The 19,037-nt window shown below is 33.5% G+C and overlaps 1 protein-coding gene across 1 annotated transcript; it reads right to left on the bottom strand.

The window, feature by feature from the left end:
- Positions 1 to 1,002: 1,002 nt before the first annotated feature.
- On the bottom strand, positions 1,003 to 17,563 carry LOC140063059 (pregnancy zone protein-like). The gene is made up of 31 exons (XM_072109495.1): positions 17,353 to 17,563; positions 16,886 to 17,048; positions 16,596 to 16,651; positions 16,001 to 16,187; positions 15,703 to 15,787; positions 15,174 to 15,279; positions 14,923 to 15,052; positions 14,529 to 14,638; positions 13,340 to 13,516; positions 12,804 to 13,034; positions 12,484 to 12,622; positions 11,886 to 12,058; positions 11,421 to 11,570; positions 10,953 to 11,138; positions 10,040 to 10,103; positions 9,323 to 9,455; positions 8,235 to 8,469; positions 7,887 to 8,028; positions 7,574 to 7,698; positions 7,093 to 7,234; positions 6,549 to 6,725; positions 4,915 to 4,996; positions 4,555 to 4,714; positions 4,279 to 4,353; positions 4,005 to 4,179; positions 3,692 to 3,900; positions 3,054 to 3,275; positions 2,784 to 2,908; positions 2,086 to 2,278; positions 1,585 to 1,687; positions 1,003 to 1,146 (listed from the first exon to the last, which is right to left on the bottom strand). Exons 1-31 carry the CDS (start codon positions 17,554 to 17,556, stop codon positions 1,109 to 1,111), a joined length of 4,497 nt encoding a protein of 1,498 aa, XP_071965596.1. The 5' UTR covers positions 17,557 to 17,563; the 3' UTR covers positions 1,003 to 1,108.
- Between the last annotated feature and the right edge of the window lie 1,474 nt (positions 17,564 to 19,037).

The following is a 19,037-nucleotide window of genomic DNA, read 5'->3' as shown; positions in this document are numbered from 1 at the left end:
GTCTGCATATCGGATGTTATTAAAAGTTATAGTCGACACTGTTTTATGTACTAATTCATGCTACAATTAATATACCTCCTACATAGTGGGACTTCAGTTCCTTTCCAAAATAAACAGTCAATTTCTTTTTTTATTATTTCTATCTTTTAAAAGGTTTCATTTCAGTCAATTTTTTTTAAATAGGGAAAAGATTATAGAAGAAGTATTTCTGAAATGTTTTGTTTTGGGAGAGGGAAATGTTCCATCCAATATTTCAATATTGTAAACATATAGTTTTATACGGTTTTTAAATATCTTAATTATTTATATCATTTCCAAAATGTATAATCTTAATTATTGCATATATTTTTATTGTTTTATATGTTGTTTTTAATGCTGTTTTATTCATGAACCTGTTACTTGTTGTATGTGATTTTGATCAAATGAATTAATAAATGAATGAAAAGTGTTACAATACAATGAGAATATAAGTGTAAGATACACTATACTATTGGATCGATCACCTCCATTGTTATTAGATATCTTTAATGACGTAATAGGCATCACATCTTGGTATATTTATTCAAAATTCACATAAAAAGTACATACGTACATGGCAGCACATGGCTGAATTGCATATGTATCACACAATTAACAAGGCCAACAGCCATAAGTCGCGTGCTAAAACGCATAGTGATACCGGACCGACAGACAGACAGACAGACCGACAGAGAGACCGACCGACCGACATAGTGAACTATAGAGTCACGTCCACGCGACCAAAAAAATTTAAACCATAGACACAATCAACAAAATATAAATACGAATAAGTTAGACTGCAGTTACGTAAAAAAAATACAAGCAAAAATAAATAAGTTAAATTTTGTTCAAAAGTTCAACCATAAAAAGAACTGGACTAGTTTGGAAACGTTTTGTTTTATAACTATCATTTTCCACTTTACGATTATGTCGAAGGGTTACAATTAACAATATTAAAGAAAAGAGGAAGATAGTAGTCTCATCAAAGATTAACTGTAAATTTAATCATAGAAAACTTTATTGAACAATTATTATGTTTTTAACTAATCTACTGGTTAGTAGCATCTTTCATATACTGGTGGTAAAGTGACTACCGACAAAACTTGTAGGATTTAACAGACTTCAATTCTGTAAAAAGACAAAGTAAACAAAATACCATTAAATGTATATACAATATCATCACGATCTTCTTCTTTTTCTCCTCATTCTTCTCAACATCAAATTCAGCATCTTTCTTATTTTTATATTTCCGCCTACTATGGTAGTAAGTAAGCAGGATAAGTTGCTAGTTTTTAATATGTAATCTCCGCACAACTCACACACATTAAAACAGAATATGAAACATATAAATAAATTAAATCGTATGGAAGGAGAATATTTATGTTTTTAAAATATGTTTTTTAAAAAATATTAGTCACCTTAAAACAAAGAAAACAATTGGCGATAATAAAAAATAAAAAAATAGAGAGAATAACAAGAATGTATGACATGGATCAACAATATACATTTTTGTTGAATGTATATAAATATTTGTTTTAATACAATATTGATACAATTGTGTCCTACCTGCTTCATAATAGTCATACACGGTTACTATTCCAGGCTTAGAATTCTTTACTTTTAATTCTTGTACCACATCAAATTCAAAACTTATTGGTTCAGAGGTAAACTGAAATTGAAACGAATATGAATTTTATTTCTTCTACATAACTGAGTAGGCTTACAAAAAAATTATTTCATATATCGGCAATTTGTATGCCTAGAAATCGTGATTCCCACTAGAACGCAACGCAAAGTGATGTATTGCGTAATCAGAAGTGGGAACCTACGACGCAATAGGGCTGCAAACATCGCATGTTTGATTTCACGCAGGCGGGGCAAATTATTAGAAGGGCATTTGCTTACGTTGCGTAGATTGCGTAACGTTGCGTCACTAGTGGGAACCAAGCTTTAGGAGGAATAACAATAACTAATATTCTATAATACAGAAGATAGTAATATATGGCATAGAAAACACACAACATTTAAAACAATATACAGTATATTAATTATATTTGAATGACTTACCTCATCAAAATAAAACTCGAGCATGTTACCATTAGCTTCATATCTCTTGAATCCAAGTGTTTTAATAAGCACTGCTTCCTGACTTATCGATAGTGTGTCCTGACTTTTGAGTGAATCTTTATCCGCATAATATCCAGAAACAAGCTTAACCTCTACAATAGACATACTGGATACTTGGTCTTCACCATTGTACCTGTCGAATTGAAATTAGTATACTACAAGAACTATTTACTTTCAAGATATGATGAACGTATTTCATAAGACCAGTTAAGATTGGATAAAGTGGTTTAAATAGAAATTGTAGCTTTGTTTTCTTTTATTTATCATTAGTTTATGTATTTTGTTTTCTTTTCGTATTCGTAATGTTATATGTTGGGGTGGGTCAAATTTAAAGTCTTTCTGACTTTATGACCCTCTCCCCACATGATTACTTCATTGTATTTATTATCCTGTATGTTATTGTGTATTGTGTGGAATTAAATTGAACTGAATATCAACAATTAGAAAAAAATGATAATTTTATAGATAATTATTATCTTTTTGTGTGTCCAAATCTACTTTTAGGTTATACTACAGTAGTATTTGCTGTTTGTGGCGTATCCAGGTGTATCAACCTTATAATCATTGCTTTATCTGCATCCTGAGACGCAGCGAATATTTTTTTCTTCGTTACTGTTTTGTTATAAATTATAACTTACGATACGGTAATTCGGACAGTCTGTTTTTGGCATCCCAGCTTTTCATCTGGGATTGATTCGACACTGATACTGAATGGTTCTACTTCCACTTCTGGTTTTTCATAGATGTTGTAGAGTGTTTGAACCTAGGATATATAAAATTATATATATACTATAATTCTAGAAACTTTCTAGGTGTCTTATTTTCACTTTTCATTTTACTTCTACTAGATTGTGTTCAGAGTTTCTCTATTTTCGTTTGTTCTTTTATAATATACATATGTATAGTACCTGTATAAGAGCACACCCAGTCCCGGAAGCCTCTATATCAACCGTTGTTGGCGCTTTTTCTATGTCCATTCTCTGAAGTAACAGGCGATTAGAGGAGTCTAATTCAAATGTTTCGGTTTCACCTCCAGCCGACGAGGTCACTGTGATACTCATCTGGGTCGTTTCCCCTGTGTAAAGTGCCTCGGAAAAATATGACAGTGCTTTTAACGCAATCACTGTGTCCTGTTAGATTAAATACATTGTAAAAAAAAGTTATTGAGTTAGTTTTTAGCAATGGTACGACATAATTAAGTAACAATATGTGGAGCACTGTGGTGCAGTGGCTAGTGCATTGGACTTAATTAATAGGTTGCCGGTGGTTCAAGCCCCGGCCCGTGCACTGCAGTGTTGGGTCCTTGAGCAAGATTCTTTATCCACATTGTTCCTCTCCACCCCGGTGATAGAAATGGGTACCGGTATGTAAGTAATGGGAAGGTAAATCATACTCGTTTGTGCGGGAGGAGTGGCGTACCTCCCACAAACCTACACAATTAGTGGAGTCTGGCCCAAAGAAATGGAGATGGGCACCACGGCCGCATTAGCTTAGGTTTCGACCTTACCTTTTACCTAAGTAACAATAAAGTGATGACTGTACAAACCTGGGTAGACGAATATCCACCATTGGCATTTTGTTGTTTAATAAGCCATTTAGAGATCTTTAATGCTTCTATTTGGTCGGCGCCAACTTCTAAATCAAGCGCTAAAAGAGCGTAAGCAGTCATTTCTACCTCCGCTGAAGATGCTCGGCAGTAATAACATGTGTTCTTAGGTCTTAGACCTTCAGGACGTTCCCAGTGTTTCAATCCATCTGTTAAAATAATGTAAATGTTTAACTATTATATTTATTTTGAAATTGACAAAGCAATAATTGTAGAGATTATTTCTTTAAAGGATAATTATATTGAATCTTACTTTCTTCAATTGCAAGTTCATTTAATTGGCTAAGCACTTCGTGATAACGGACGTTCTTAGAGAGTTTGAATGCGTACGCCAGCAATGCAACCGAATAAGGGTCATTCCGAATACCCGAATCAATGTCATCCCATCGATTGACAAGACATTTACTGGCCAGATCAATACCTCTGTTCTGAGAAATAATAATGAAAGAATATAAAAAAATTACCTATTTGAATGCTTTGGATTATGTTCTTTTATAAATTATTTAGACAATAAACTTAATATTTACCAACTTCTGACCAACAGCTTCAGTCATTGTTATCAAAGTATATGCGGTCAACGTTATTTCATCTGAAACACCACCCTATCGAAAAATGAGAAAAAGTGAAAGTTATACTGAATATCATTCGCCCTAAGTAGGCCTAGATATTGAAGTCGATGTCATTACATTGAGGACGAAATGAATGTGCTATGCTTAAAGCTGTTTAAAAGTGCTACCAAATATTCTGAACAACTTTGCTTTATGCATTCGTTTGTGTAAGACGTCAAATAGGCCTAGGCATACCTTCATAGCCTTGTTAAATAGAGTTCCTCTTGACATGATACAACCTGTTTTCTTCTTTTGTTGGTTTATTAACCACGACAGACTCTCTCTCATTAGGTTGCTATCTATTTCAATGAATTCATCAGATTCTGCAAACGTTCTTAATACGAACGCTGTTAACCTATAGATATAATGATTATTGTTATTTTAAAAGAAAAATCCAGGTATATTGAGAATTCAACATTTGTATCTACTTACTCTAATTCATTAAAAAAAATATTTGTTTGCATGTATGCAATAATTGTGGTAATAGAAGAACACATTTACATATTTTTGTTTATTTTTCTTGTATACTTGTCAATCAGCTCTTCAACAACTTACCAGGTACTACCGTCGTAGTCGGATTGACCAAAAGCACTATATGATCCATCTTGTCTGCGATAATTCAGCTCTCGTTGATAGCCTAGAATTAAATAATTTTTTTAATTGTTTTCTGTCTACCTCTCTCATTTCAATACAATAAGATACATCTTTAAATCAGAGAAGCATATCTTATCAATAGAGCACATTGCTCAACACAGTTCACATACTTTATCCTGGTTCTCGAATGCTTGGAAAATCGTAATGTTTCGATTGGGCTGCATCGGTGGAAAATATTAAAATAAAGGTTAATACTGTTCTACAACACTCACTAATTTCAAATTTTCGTAATTTATTTTTTGGCTTCCTCAGCGACTAAATTGACTCCCTACTTCTGGACGTAGGTGGCGTCCTACTTGGTGTTTCTATTGGAGAGTCATAGACTTTTGAAAGATCATGGTTGCGCTATGGGGTCTCCTGTTAGTCCAATCATCGCGAACATGTATATCGAAGATTTTGAACTTAAAGCTCTAAAATCTGCGAAAAGTGGTCCGAAAGTGTGGTTTCAATACGTGGACGACACTTATGTGATTATCGACAGATCCAAAATTTAAGAATTTACTGAACATATTAACAGCCAGAATCCACACATAAAGTTCACTAACGATCCTGAAAAAGACGGACGGTTGCCCTTTCTTGATACGCTTGTGAAAAGACAATTCGATGGGAGGTTAGAGGTCAGTGTGTATAGAAAACCAACTCACACTGACCAATACCTGGCCTTTGACTCCCATCACCCACTAGAGCACAAACTTAGTGTGATTAGGACTCTTTTTGATGGAGCTGATACTGTGGTCACACATCAGGTTGATAAAGACAATAAATTAAACATGTTAAATCGGCATTAAAACGCTGTGGATACGCAGATTTGGAGTTTTAAGCGTGCCACGGTAAAGAAACACCAGTCACCAGCGGAATTCAAATCTAGAACTTTCTACATCTAGTACTAGAAAAATCCTGGTGGTGATTCCTTTCGTTAAATGTATATTCGAGCAACTTAAACGGGTTTATGGACAATACGGTACCCCCACCGCCTTTAAACCACATCAGACACTTCGTCAAATTCTTGTCGCTCCTATCCATTGAGGATAAATCAGGATTAGTTTATCGTCTTCCTTGTAAAGGCTGTGACAAAGTGTACATAGGCGAAACAAAGAGGTCTTTGAGGGAACGTATTTAGAACATATTGCAATAACCCCCTCCATTCAGTCTGCCATTGCTGAACACCTTAAACCCACAGGCTACGAAATTGATAATTCTAACGTCAAGATTTTATGCCGAGAGGACAAATTAATTCTCAGGAAAATACGGGAGGCTATTTATATATTTATACAGATAACTTTCAAAGTCTATGACTCTCTAATAGAAACACCACGTAGGACGCCATCTACGTCCAGAAGGAGGGAGTCAATCAGTCTTCAGTCAGGCAACACCCGCTGAGGACGGAGAATGGTTTCTCCAAAAATATTAAGAAAATTTGAAATTAGTGAGTGTTGTAGAACAATATTAACCTTTATTTTAAAATTGTATACAAGTAGCTGTAAATCTCATTTTAGGAAACAAACACACAGTAGGTTGTGAAACAATTAACTCACCTGCTCTTATGTTGTTAACTATCGTTTGTTTTAGCCGAGCCTCGATTTGACCTGTGTTTATAAGGTATTTTAAGACGTAAACGTTTGGCGCCATTTTTACAATATTCTGTTCTCCACAACCAGTTGGTAACCGGATTAGATGATTCATGTTGTTGAGAGCTGGTCCCATTATATCTCCTACAAAAATATATGTATCACGCAAACGTATTAGCATTTTCAAATTGAATACATTATAATGAATTTATGTATAGCCTACACCGACGCTTTACATTATATTGAAAAGAACATAGGCGGATATGACGTAGAATGAGAATATACTAAATTGTGTGCATTGTAATTATTAAAATTGAGTGAATGCAAGTATTGTGGGTTTATTATTATTATTATTATTATTATTATTATTATTATTATTATTATATAGGTTTTAGGTTCAATATGGGGTTCATGTGACCTTCACAGAAACAGATTTTCATTCCTGATGATCAGATAATGATCGCAATCGTTCTCGTCGTTTTGTTACAAACACATACGAACATAGGCCTACCAATTAATTGTAATTTCACTCTGTCCGATCCAGGTACAATGTTTTCAGGGAAGTTTACTTTATAGCTTCCTTTTTCGTTCGTTTCATTGCTGCTTAAACATATAACTGATGACTGCGTTTCATCCTTTTCTATCCCTTCAGGCTAACAAAAAATACACACAAAGTTTTAATTTCTAGATATATTAGTACAGTGTGTAACATGAGAATAAACTGAAATACAATAACATAGAGTAATGAATGGAGGTTAGAAAGATAGGAAAATGCAATGTGGTATGCGCAGTTAGTGGAATACGCAGTTAGTGGTATGCTCAGTTAGTGATATGCGCAGTTGGTGTATGGGCAGTTAGTGGTAAGCACGCTTTATGGTATGGGTAGTTGGGTATGTGCAGTTATACGCCGATTCTAGTATGCACCAATTGTTGTGCAATAATAATAATATAATTATTATACGCAATTGTTTGTATGTTTAGTTTTCGCTTACCTCAACAAGCAAATCACGCTGTACTCCATCGGTCAAGCCAATGTATTGTTTGTCTGGGCGATCAGGTTCACCGTCACACATTCTACGACCAAGTGCTTTACTGAAACCCTTGGTTACAGCAGAAACTACATTTTAATGAACCATAGCAGAAAATATTATATATTACATTTTTTAAATAAATTTATATTATATTGTAAATTAATTACAATTAGTTCAATATTTCATTACAATAATTTAAACCATTTCATAGTATCATATTGATTTCATGTTTTGCGCAATTTTTGAAATGGTGTAGTGTACAAAAGAAAATTACCTGTCATGGGAACATGTCCAAGTGTATGTGATACTATTCTGTAATGGACAGTCTTTGACCCACCTCCACAAACGCACACTTTACGTGTAAAGTCATTACCCAATGTTGTAAAGTTACTACTTTCCTTGAGCTCAAGTTTGACCTAAAAAAATAAATGCCATTAACAAAATCACTTTTCATTACAGATATTTGCTAGACAGGTTCCAAGAGCATACTAAAGTACTCATACATCACGTGTAAGTTAGTATTTTGTTGTAATTACCACGTGTTTATAAATATTGTATTTTACACTGATATACATACGAATTGATTTAAAAAGTAAGATACATATTATGTATCATATCTTACCATAAGACATTGGTCAGCAAGGTAGTTAAACACCGTGACTTTCAATGGAACACTTTCGTTGCGAATTACCGAGTAAGGAAGCGTTAAAGAAACGAAAAACGGTTTAAATGCACGTAATGTTGTAGTTTCTCCAATACCAATGTCACTGTCGGGTGATATACAGAATCCGTTTGCTTTCCAATCGGTGATCGTATCAGGAACTTTCAGATCAAACTTGGCTACGCCATCTTCTTCACTTTAAAGTTTAAAAAGATAAAAAAAGTTTCAACTATTTATCCTATGCATACAAATCATATCGAAATTGTATCAAACAGAGACGGATTCAGAATTTCTGAAATGGAGGTGTGCTAATATATGCTTAGACAAGAGTAGTACTATGTCAAGGCGTACTTATTCTTACCTATATCAATTATTAATATTCGTTTAAAATAAAGTAATATGAAAAAGTCTTAATTTCATTTTGCTGTCAAAAAAGGAGAGTGGAAGGTCGCCGATTCGTTTTGAGGCACCGTGCATTCATGATGTTGACATACAAATAAGGGGCCTGCTCGCGAAAACTGAGAGGCGACAACTATCTCCCTAACAAATGTAGAGGAATCGGTCATCTCAAACATCTTCCAGAATCTGGACATTGGCTTCCCCTTATTCATAGGAAGTTTATTTTCAGCTTTTATATTAGTGTTGAAAACAAAAATGTTCAATAAGCAATATTACGAATACAGATGCATTACCGGTACACAACCTCCGCCAAGAGTAATAACAAGAGATACAGGATCAAAAATCGTTATAAAAATCCGCCTTGTAGCCTAGTTTCGATGTACTACCTATACTTAATAATAAAATAACAGTTCAGAATTGGGATCCTGGTTCAGAATATCTCCAAAATTGAATTGAGTCGTCCGTGACCACATATCTATCTGTGGTTTAAATTTGGTAAAGATCCGTTGAGTTTTGACGTTATCTTGTCAAGAGAGAGACACACACGCACACACACACACACACACACCAATATCTGACCATCTAAAAAATTAAATCCCTACCACATGTATGTATGTGCGTATGTACAATAATCACTTTCGAATTCTTACCGAGTTCTTTTAATTTGCCACAAAAGTGTTTCTGGAAAATATGTTCTTATGTTGACTGCATGTTCTTCTTTTTTGACTTCGACTTCGTCTGTTGGATTTGCTGCTATCTGTTTTGCTTTAGTTACGGAGTCTACTACAATTCCAAATTTACTATCAATATGCGACATTTTTATTCCATAATCAATATAAAAACATATACAAATACAATACAAATAATATGATAATAAAATGGGATACAAAATAAGCACAAGTTCTTTAAAAATGTAACCCTAACAAAAAACGTTAGTACAAAAAAAAACAAAAAAAAAAAAAAAACAAAATAACATAATGTCTATACATTTATTCAAATCAAAATTTTATTATTTTATTTTAATTTCAGAAATGTCGAAAAAGTTTTACCAGGTAAAACAAAGCTTAGATTAGAATAACCCATTTGGGCCTAAATAGGGGCAATTAAATATTTAGTCCAATTAAGAAATTTAATGACAAGGAGGACTGGTTTTTATTTTATTCTACTAAAGGCCCCGCCATGTCACCATAATAATATAATTTAAACGCCGCCTCATGTTTTGATACTATCCTAATACCACTAATTCATTTTAATACTAATACTACTAGATACACCACTGTAAATTATTTTTGAAGTGATAAGCAAATGTTAAAACCACACAACTAACACATTAGTCTTCATCATAAGATTTACTACTACTGAGTTACCTGTGATTTCATAGCAAGGTCTTGTTTCCACATCTAAACTTGTCGTAAACGCAACACCAGCATTCTGAAAATAACAGTGACAAATAAAGTAGAGTCGTATGCATAATTATACTCAGTGCAACATTTAAGTAAAGTAGTGATGAACACAGTACACCAAGTACTTTTATTTATCATAAAACTGTACATAAATTGGTGTACAACTAGAGAGCTTACTACTAAGTATCACCCACTATAACGTAAATATCAAAACCACTAATGTAACATTAATAATAATATCCTGGATTTATAAGCGCCTAAACATTATTACCCTAGTCATTTTTTTGGGATCAAACACATATGGAAACATACTCCTATAATGCAAACACAAATGATCTAACCAGGTTCCCATTTATACCTCGATCTCACGATCAGTAGTCGAACGTCCAACACACTGCGCTACACGCCCATTAACCACTAACGTAACACAAATCAACCACTAATGTAACATTAACCACTAATGTAACATAAAAAGTGACCACCTCCCTAAAACGACATACATCGTAAGCAAACACCCTCATTACCGACCACCTCTCCTAAGGGACCGCTTCTCATAATCAAACACCTCTTGTAACGATCACCTCTCTTAAACGACCACCTTCTCTCTTAAGGGACCGCTTCTCGACATAACCGACCACCTCTTGTAAGAGACCGCGTCTTATATTATTATCGACCAGCTCTCGTAACCGACCACTACCTCTTGTGAGGAACCACATCTTTTAAAGTACCACACCTCAAGCTTGTAAGGGACCTCATAATTGACCACCTCTGGTAAACGGCCATCTCTCTTAAATGACCACTATGGTCCCTTACGCTCTGTTTGCCTTGCTTCGCCATAGTTAGTACAGTACTAGTTTAAAATATATATCTTACTTACCAAGAAAACAGTTGCACTATCCAAATGTTTCGTTTTGACGTAAATAGTTTGATAAAAGTGCCCTCTCTTCGAAGGTGGTGGTGGAGTAGGAGTGCCTTCTGATCGTTTATTTATGAATAAGCTACGAGTACATTTTGAAGTGTAGTAAAAGTTTTGATATGAATAGTTTGTTAAAGAATTGAATACCTGTGTGGAATAAATGTAAACATCTAGAGTTTAGAATTTGCAACTGAATTTTTCTGTATAAAAATTAAAAAAGTGGGGGTGAGGGTTTACTAAAAACAAACTATCTATTTTTTATGAGCAAATGTAAAGCCGTGGATTATTTTGTCCGATAAACGTATTAACGTGTTCTTATAATACATTATTCCTAATTGAAACCACTAAAAGGCATAAAAGCTGAAGGATAGAAACGTTTCCTATTAAGAAACAGGATCCATTAATGAAAGCAAAAACATAGAAACTCACCTTATCATTGGTAATTTGGTTAGTTGTTCCAAGGAGTTCAACACTTTTATCTACGATTCCAATAGCACACAGTGAATTTGATGATGACTGAACACGAAGTATTGTTTTGTCTCCAGGCCTTGTCATATTTTCTTCAAATTGTAATTTAACCTATTTGTGTAATGAATGTTACAATTTTTTCAAAAAGTTCGTTAAATGGTGAATTTCAATAATAATAGTATTGTAGATGAATGTGACCGCGTCGTAGATTTTTTATTATCATGAAAAATATAAAACCATAAAATATATGGGATACTAAATACCCATGCTGTCCCTCCTGCCTACCTATATAGATTTGAGAGGAAACCATTAAAAACAATTAAAAAAACATAATTATTAGATTAATTGTTTTAAGCCTGGGTACTCTTATTATTTCAAAATTCTTGATCAACCGGGATTCTGATCAGTTTCAGCTGACAAAAATACCTGATTAGATAGACCTCTGACAACTTTAAATTTAATTGAATCGGCAACAATTTCTCCATCCTCACGAGCGTAGTAAATTAGAAGTTTGGCGTCTGGTGACATTTTAGAATTGACATCAATAGGTAACTTAAACGAGAATTGACATGTTGGTGGCAATGGTTTCAATCCTATCACTGCAACAGAAGAAATGAAGTATGTATTCTGGTGGTATTGTATTCTGCCATATTAACTATATTGCGACTGGTCCATTTGTTTTTTGTTTTTTAAGCAATAAACAAAAAAAATAATTTACAAATTCCATAAAGTAATATATAAAGTATAATCTATAAGGCATACAAAGAAAGGATTTATTCCCAGATTAAAAAATATTTTAAAAAAACACTATGGCAGTTGGATTTCCAATGTGTGGATATTTAAAAAAAAAAAGACCAAGGTTTCTCAAGCCAGAAGGAAAAAGATAAAAACAATAAAAAATAAATGAAAGCCATTTTTGGATTTCGCATTTTTTGCATACGTAAATCTATATAATACCTATACAAACCCTTTAGTAAAACATTATTGCTGCAAATATTGAAATCCATAATATATATATATATACCTGATTCATCTTCTGGTCTGGAAATAAAATAATCGTATGTAGGCCAAATTAGCTGAAGAGATCTTTTCTCTTGACGAGAACAAGAAGGCATCTTCACCTCTAAACTGCCAAATGTTGCTACAGCAGCTCTAGCAATGACCTAGTTATATTCAATAAACATTAATTATTGTATAGAGTTTAAATTTATCAAATACATTTGTCGAAAAATGAATACATTTTAAAATTAATGAGATTATTACCGCCAGTTTTTAAAGTACATACAAGGATTCCACGAACCTTTATACATTTTACAGTAACTAGTACACTATATTAACACTTACCATATACTTAACATTGATTGTTTTGTTAGCGCCAGTCGGAATGGTGTAATCAACATCAAAAGTATGACTACCGCCAAAGTTGATTTCATTTGGCACTGGCTTGATGTTCAGGAAACTTCCACTAGGCGAATAGAAGGCAGAAATTGTCTTTGTATTAGATGGGTTGTTTCTAATTCTATAATACCCATAGACATCTTCGTAGGTTTGTGTTTTATATCCTTCTGCTGTTACCTAGAATATACGTAGTGCTCCAATAAAAAGGGTGATAGGCGTTCATAGGCGAGCATTACCAAGATAACAATCAACGTTATAACGTTATAAAGTAACACATCTCTTTCCACCAACCCTACGACAAACTGCTATTTTCCAAAACATCATAATAGATTTAAAACAAAAGCTACAAAAATGATATCTTATATCTATTGTTGAATATCGATAGCGACAGATAATAATAATTAATAATGAATAAGAATAAAAATTAATATCATCGAATGATGTTATAACAGGGAATTTCATTCTTTCCTGGTTGTAATTACCGTAATTAGCAGAGAAGTAATAGCCGTATCAATAGGCGCATCAAAACTAAATGTTACAACTCCTTTATTCGAGAAGCTGTTGAATACATGGATTACGTCAGATTCGCGTTTTTCCTGTATATGTATTGTTGTATTAATACCATTAGCTGGACTTCCATCCACATTCTTTATAAAGACCTGTGAAATCAAAATAGGATATTTTCAAAATCAAAAATTGAAAAAAAAAATGAGAACTGATTCTTAAACGGTTTTAATACATTGTCACTTAATTAGAATTTATTTATATTTGGATCATTAATGTGTATTTTATTTATCTTTATGTACTGGATGTCTAAGGATGGATAAGTAAGCCTGCGAGCTACAGCGATTTTAATTGCTACTGCTTATCCTTGCCTCCTTAGATGTCCACCTGCCTTGTTTTTGTTACCTTTGTTTTAAATGTATTTCGATTTTAAATGCTAAATAAAGGATGAATGAAGGAATGAATTAAATAGAAACCATACGGTACTATATCAAAGTTTAAAATCCTTATTTAAATAGCCTATTTGAAACATCCAATACACTTAAAGAAAACATGAACAATGAAGATTAATTAAATCAGACTTTTAATGTGTTATTCTGTAGTTTTAATGAAGTTATCACTTCCTTTAAAAAAAACGTGAACAAAAAATGTTTTTACTTCTAAAATGCCAAAATAAATGGTTAAATTCAAACAAAAATCCATTAGCTGGCCAATTTGACAAATTTTGCTTTAAATTACAGTTTTTTTCAGGTAAATACATTTTTTTTTCGATCCAATTTTTGGTCAAAGTGGATAACTATTATGTTATATTAAAATGGCATATTCAACAAAAAATTGTGTTCTAAATATTTTTTTAAGGGGACAATACATCTTTAAATAGCGTATTTAAAAAAAATACGCATCGAATAGTATAGTTCATGTTATGTACATAAATACACATGTGTTCATACTTTGGCTAGAATCCTTGAACTACCTTTCCACTATTTTTATTTTAGGTCAAAATAGGTACAGTATAACAAATATTAAATATTATTTTAACCTTCTAAGTAGCAATTGCGTGGATGTTCAACACATCAAATTTAACCAAGTTTCCTGAACTGCCTTTACCGCAACTTTAATATAATTGGCCTTATGGAGCGTGAACAATTTTTCTCAATTGTCTTTTACCTTTCCATTGTATTCAATGCCGGGCTTGTAATAGCTTAGACCTGTTATCTCTATTTGTACTGCCGTTGTTTTAATAGTTGTTGACAGCGATGAGCTGGTCAAAGTTATGTCTGAAAATGTATACAAAACGTTAATGTATCACTTTAATAATCTCAAGCTTGGTTCCCACTAGAACGTAACGCAAGGACGTAAACGGAACGCAAGCGTTTTAACCAATGACAAGCGAAGTTATAGACAGTTAGCAATCACAAGCGAATAAGCCATTGCTTGTGATTGGTTAATTCACTTGCGTTGCGTTACGTCCTTGCGTTGCGTCACTAGTGAGAACCACGCTTAACATGCGTTTCATTAACAACAAAGACGTTCCAATTACAGAGTAATAATTATTACATACCGGTTCCAGCTTCAGTAAAATTTGCATTGACAGATAATTTTTGTCTTTCATAATAATAGTAATAAGGTCTGTCCCATTTAAGTTCTTCTGAAGTCAAATCAAATTCACCACATCCATCTGAACCAGTATCCTAAAAATAAATCATAAATGAATTACCTACAGAAACTGTACATAGAGTGACAGAGGGGGCGCTAATTTAATGTTCCGGTCTATATTGAGTATACAATTAACTCGAGCAAGATTTTACTTACTTTAGCATATTTGACTACAGTAGTTTCTGGGTTACATTCGACACGTGAATGTCTAAAACAAACGGTAAAATTTACAGATCCTCTGACGGGTTGTCCGTATGTATACCTATAATAAGTATTTAATAATTTAACAATACGGCCCATAATATGAAAATTTGACAGTAATACCAAATACTCCAGATGACATTTAATTATTTTCTTCATTGACGAATTCTAAAATTTGAAGATATTAGAAAAAAAAATCATAAAATACAATTATATCTATAGTGAGTCTGATTCTGCTGGTGCTGTAAATAATAAGAATCCCGAATCGACTCATTTAAATATTGAAACCTATTATATTATTGTGATTTTAGTACACAGTACATATGTATGTATACTATTGAATTTTGAAAATTAGTCATTTGATATGGGTTTCTTGTGCCGTAATGACACTTTATGAAGAAATATTGAGAAAGTATAAATAACATTTTTTTTTAAAGAACTTTTGTTTTAATGATTATTCCAAAGAAAACGTGTTTATACTCACATTCCGCAAACTTTGACTTTAAAAGTTTCATCACGGACGTAAATAGATGTGGGTGTAGCAATCAGAATTTCAAACTTTGGTAAAACTGAAAAAAAAAACTCTTTTATAAATCATATGGAACAACAAAGACTCAAATGTTCGTCTCACTCAAGTAATGGCTTATAACGATGCCTCTCCAATATGTGGAGTGTGGCAAGCTTTTTTGCTTGGCTTGGTCTTTGTCATTTGGATTGATGGAATCGGAAGATAAATTTAATAATGTCTACTTTAGACGTATGTTTCCAACTGATGGACCTACCGTATTCCTCTACAACGAATGTTTGTGTGACTGTTCTGTCGGCAACCATTGCTTTTATTGTCCACGTCCCTAGTATTGGTTCATCAGACAATAGCATCTGTAGATCAACAAGACCCTCGTCTGCTTTCACATCTACCCACTGCCTAACTCGAATGTCATTCGGAGCTTCAATCCAGATGCTTGGTATCTTCAACACAAAAAATACAGTCAAACATCTACTAAATTGTTGGTATCTGATAAAAAGTAACTAACTATGGCCCGAAAATTTGTAGATTTATGATGTTGTAAAGAATTTGGACGTTTTTATAACCTTGCCGGTTCCTAACACTTCAAAATGTTTTTAATCGTCATATATGTTTTCTGAAGAAAAGTGTACTGCAAAATAGAACCTCTCCTTTTGGACACATATTTTGGACAAAGAGGACACTTGATTGAGATTTGAATGCATACCCTTAAAAGTTCTACTCCACTTATTTAATTTAAACCCTGACCTTGTCTTGAAAATAATAGGTATACTACTTCACAATTAAATATTGCATAGACAACTATTGCATCAACCACTCGTGCAATGATATCACATTTATTTTATACTTACATTGTTCTTCACAACCTTTAATGACGGTGATTTGATGGACAACATTCGAAATTTAACTGAAAATGAAGAAAAACATAACACTTACCTTTTTTCCTATACAAATGTTGATACCAATATGTTCAATCATCAGACGATAGAGGAAGCATTTTCATTCTTAATCAATTAATTATTTTACATGTCTATAATGTGTATTGAATAATGTGTACTTTTTGTTTTCAAAATAGATTGCTAGTAGGCCCCATGTACAGCAACATTTGAAATTATCAATCTTGTTACATTTAGCATGTTACCTTCTTGTCCAGCACTGTATTTTGGTTTGTCAGTCTGTATGTATGTTTCCACTTGTTCCCTATAGATGCGGATTTTCATCTGCCGTTCAATCTCTGCGTCAGCAGTCGTTATAAGTGCACTCAATGTCACCGACAACCTGTACCGTGCTGACATTTCAGGAACCTACATTATTTTAGTTAATAAGTAGCATTATCATAGTATTCAATGATCAAATAAACTAAATAACAAAATCTTTTGCCAGGCTATTAGCTTAATGAGTAGCCTCAAGAGCATGGATGTATACGAGTGCTGCTTGTAGGTGGGAATTATGTACACTGTGCTTTGATTACTTCCTGTATAACATCACCCCACTACTAAATCGCCATGCCGTAGCACTTGCTTAGTGTTGGTAATGAAGCGTACACAATTTTTATATCCGTTTAAAAACATAAAGAAATATATAGAATAAGAATATGTTTCCTTTTACCTTTACTTCGAAACAATCGCTTCCGCCTTCATGGAATGTTTGTGAATGATACATGGAAAATCTAAGATACCACCAATCACTGTACGTGTTCTCTACTCTGATTTCAACGTTTGTAGGTTTTTTAAGATACGCAACGCATATAATTTCTATACTGTCTGATATCCATAGTTGCGATGTAGTTATAAGATATCCTCTAAAAATCATAGAAAACACCAATATCTATAATGTATAGGCCTGGCAAGTCTGTGTTGTATAACAATTTAATCATCATGCCAGATACAGGGTATATGAAAACGTTAGTATGCTTGTCCGTAATAAAACCGCATTCGAAATGAAATTACTAATCTATTACCGTGGTTTATATATCGGTTACCTTCAATATTAATTAGGCACTATTTCATGTAATAGGCCTACTGTATGCCTGCGACGACTGTGCTTGGGAATTAAAATACAAAACTAAAACAATGATTACTTACTCGGTATGTTCGTCATTTTGAACTTCGCTTGATTTATCACTTGAGTATGGATAATCACTTGAACTGACATCACTTGTCTTACCATCCTCATGTGTACCTGTTGATTCAGTGCCTGTAGATGTTGCTTCAGTATATGTAGGTGTTCCTTCATTGTCTGTAGGTGTTGCTTCATTGTCTGTAGGTGTTGCTTCAGTGTCTGTAGGTGTTGCTTCAGTGTCTGTAGGTGTTGATTCAGTGTTTGTAGGTGTTGCTTCAGTGTCTGCAGATGTTGGGTCACTGTCCGTAGGTGATGCTTCAGTGTATGTAGGTGTTGCTTCAGTGCCTGTAGGTGTTGAGTAAGTGTCTGTAGGTGTTGAGTAAGTGTCTGTAGGTGATGCTTTAATGTCTGTAGGTGTTAAATCAGTGCCTGTAGGTGTTAAATCAGTGCCTGTAGGTGTTGCTTCAGTATCTGTAGGTTTTGGGTCAGTGTATGTAGGTGATGCTTCAGTGTATGTACGTGTTACTTCAGTGTCTTTAGGTGCCGTGTCAGTGTCTGCAGATCTAGCTTCAGTCTCATTATTTGAATGTACCTCAAAGAAGCCGTGTAAAATGCACATTAAAAGGATAAGTTTGCGATAACTAGTCATCTTTGACCGGGATCCAAGTACTGTATACCAATCAACGGGTGATGACTTTCTGAGGTGGCTTTATATAGGCTTACCGACAAATTAAAAGGTCACAGCGGTAGTAATCGGTAGTTGAAGATTTACGTCAGAGTAAGCCTTAAGGTACCTCCAAAAATTCTAGGTCTGCATATCGGATGTTATTAAAAGTTATAGTCGACACTGTTTTATGTACTAATTCATGCTACAATTAATATACCTCCTACATAGTGGGACTTCAGTTCCTTTCCAAAATAAACAGTCAATTTCTTTTTTTATTATTTCTATCTTTTAAAAGGTTTCATTTCAGTCAATTTTTTTTAAATAGGGAAAAGATTATAGAAGAAGTATTTCTGAAATGTTTTGTTTTGGGAGAGGGAAATGTTCCATCCAATATTTCAATATTGTAAACATATAGTTTTATACGGTTTTAAATATCTTAATTATTTATATCATTTCCAAAATGTATAATCTTAATTATTGCATATATTTTTATTGTTTTATATGTTGTTTTTAATGCTGTTTTATTCATGAACCTGTTACTTGTTGTATGTGATTTTGATCAAAT

Source organism: Antedon mediterranea, chromosome 11 (assembly GCF_964355755.1).
Source record: "Antedon mediterranea chromosome 11, ecAntMedi1.1, whole genome shotgun sequence".
Lineage (NCBI taxonomy): Eukaryota > Metazoa > Echinodermata > Crinoidea > Comatulida > Antedonidae > Antedon > Antedon mediterranea.
The sequence above is the reverse complement of the archived record's forward strand: the minus strand, read 5'-3'. Positions and strand labels throughout refer to the sequence as shown.

Coding starts and splice junctions, on each gene's coding strand:
- LOC140063059 (XM_072109495.1), bottom strand. CDS start 17,556: ATGATTTTTAGAGGATATCTTATAACTACATCGCAACTATGGATATCA. Junction 16,652..16,885: donor ATACAGTGCTGGACAAGAAG/GTAACATGCTAA, acceptor CTTCATTTTCAG/TTAAATTTCGAATGTTGTCC. Junction 6,726..7,092: donor AGTGAAATTACAATTAATTG/GTAGGCCTATGT, acceptor ATATTTTTGTAG/GAGATATAATGGGACCAGCT.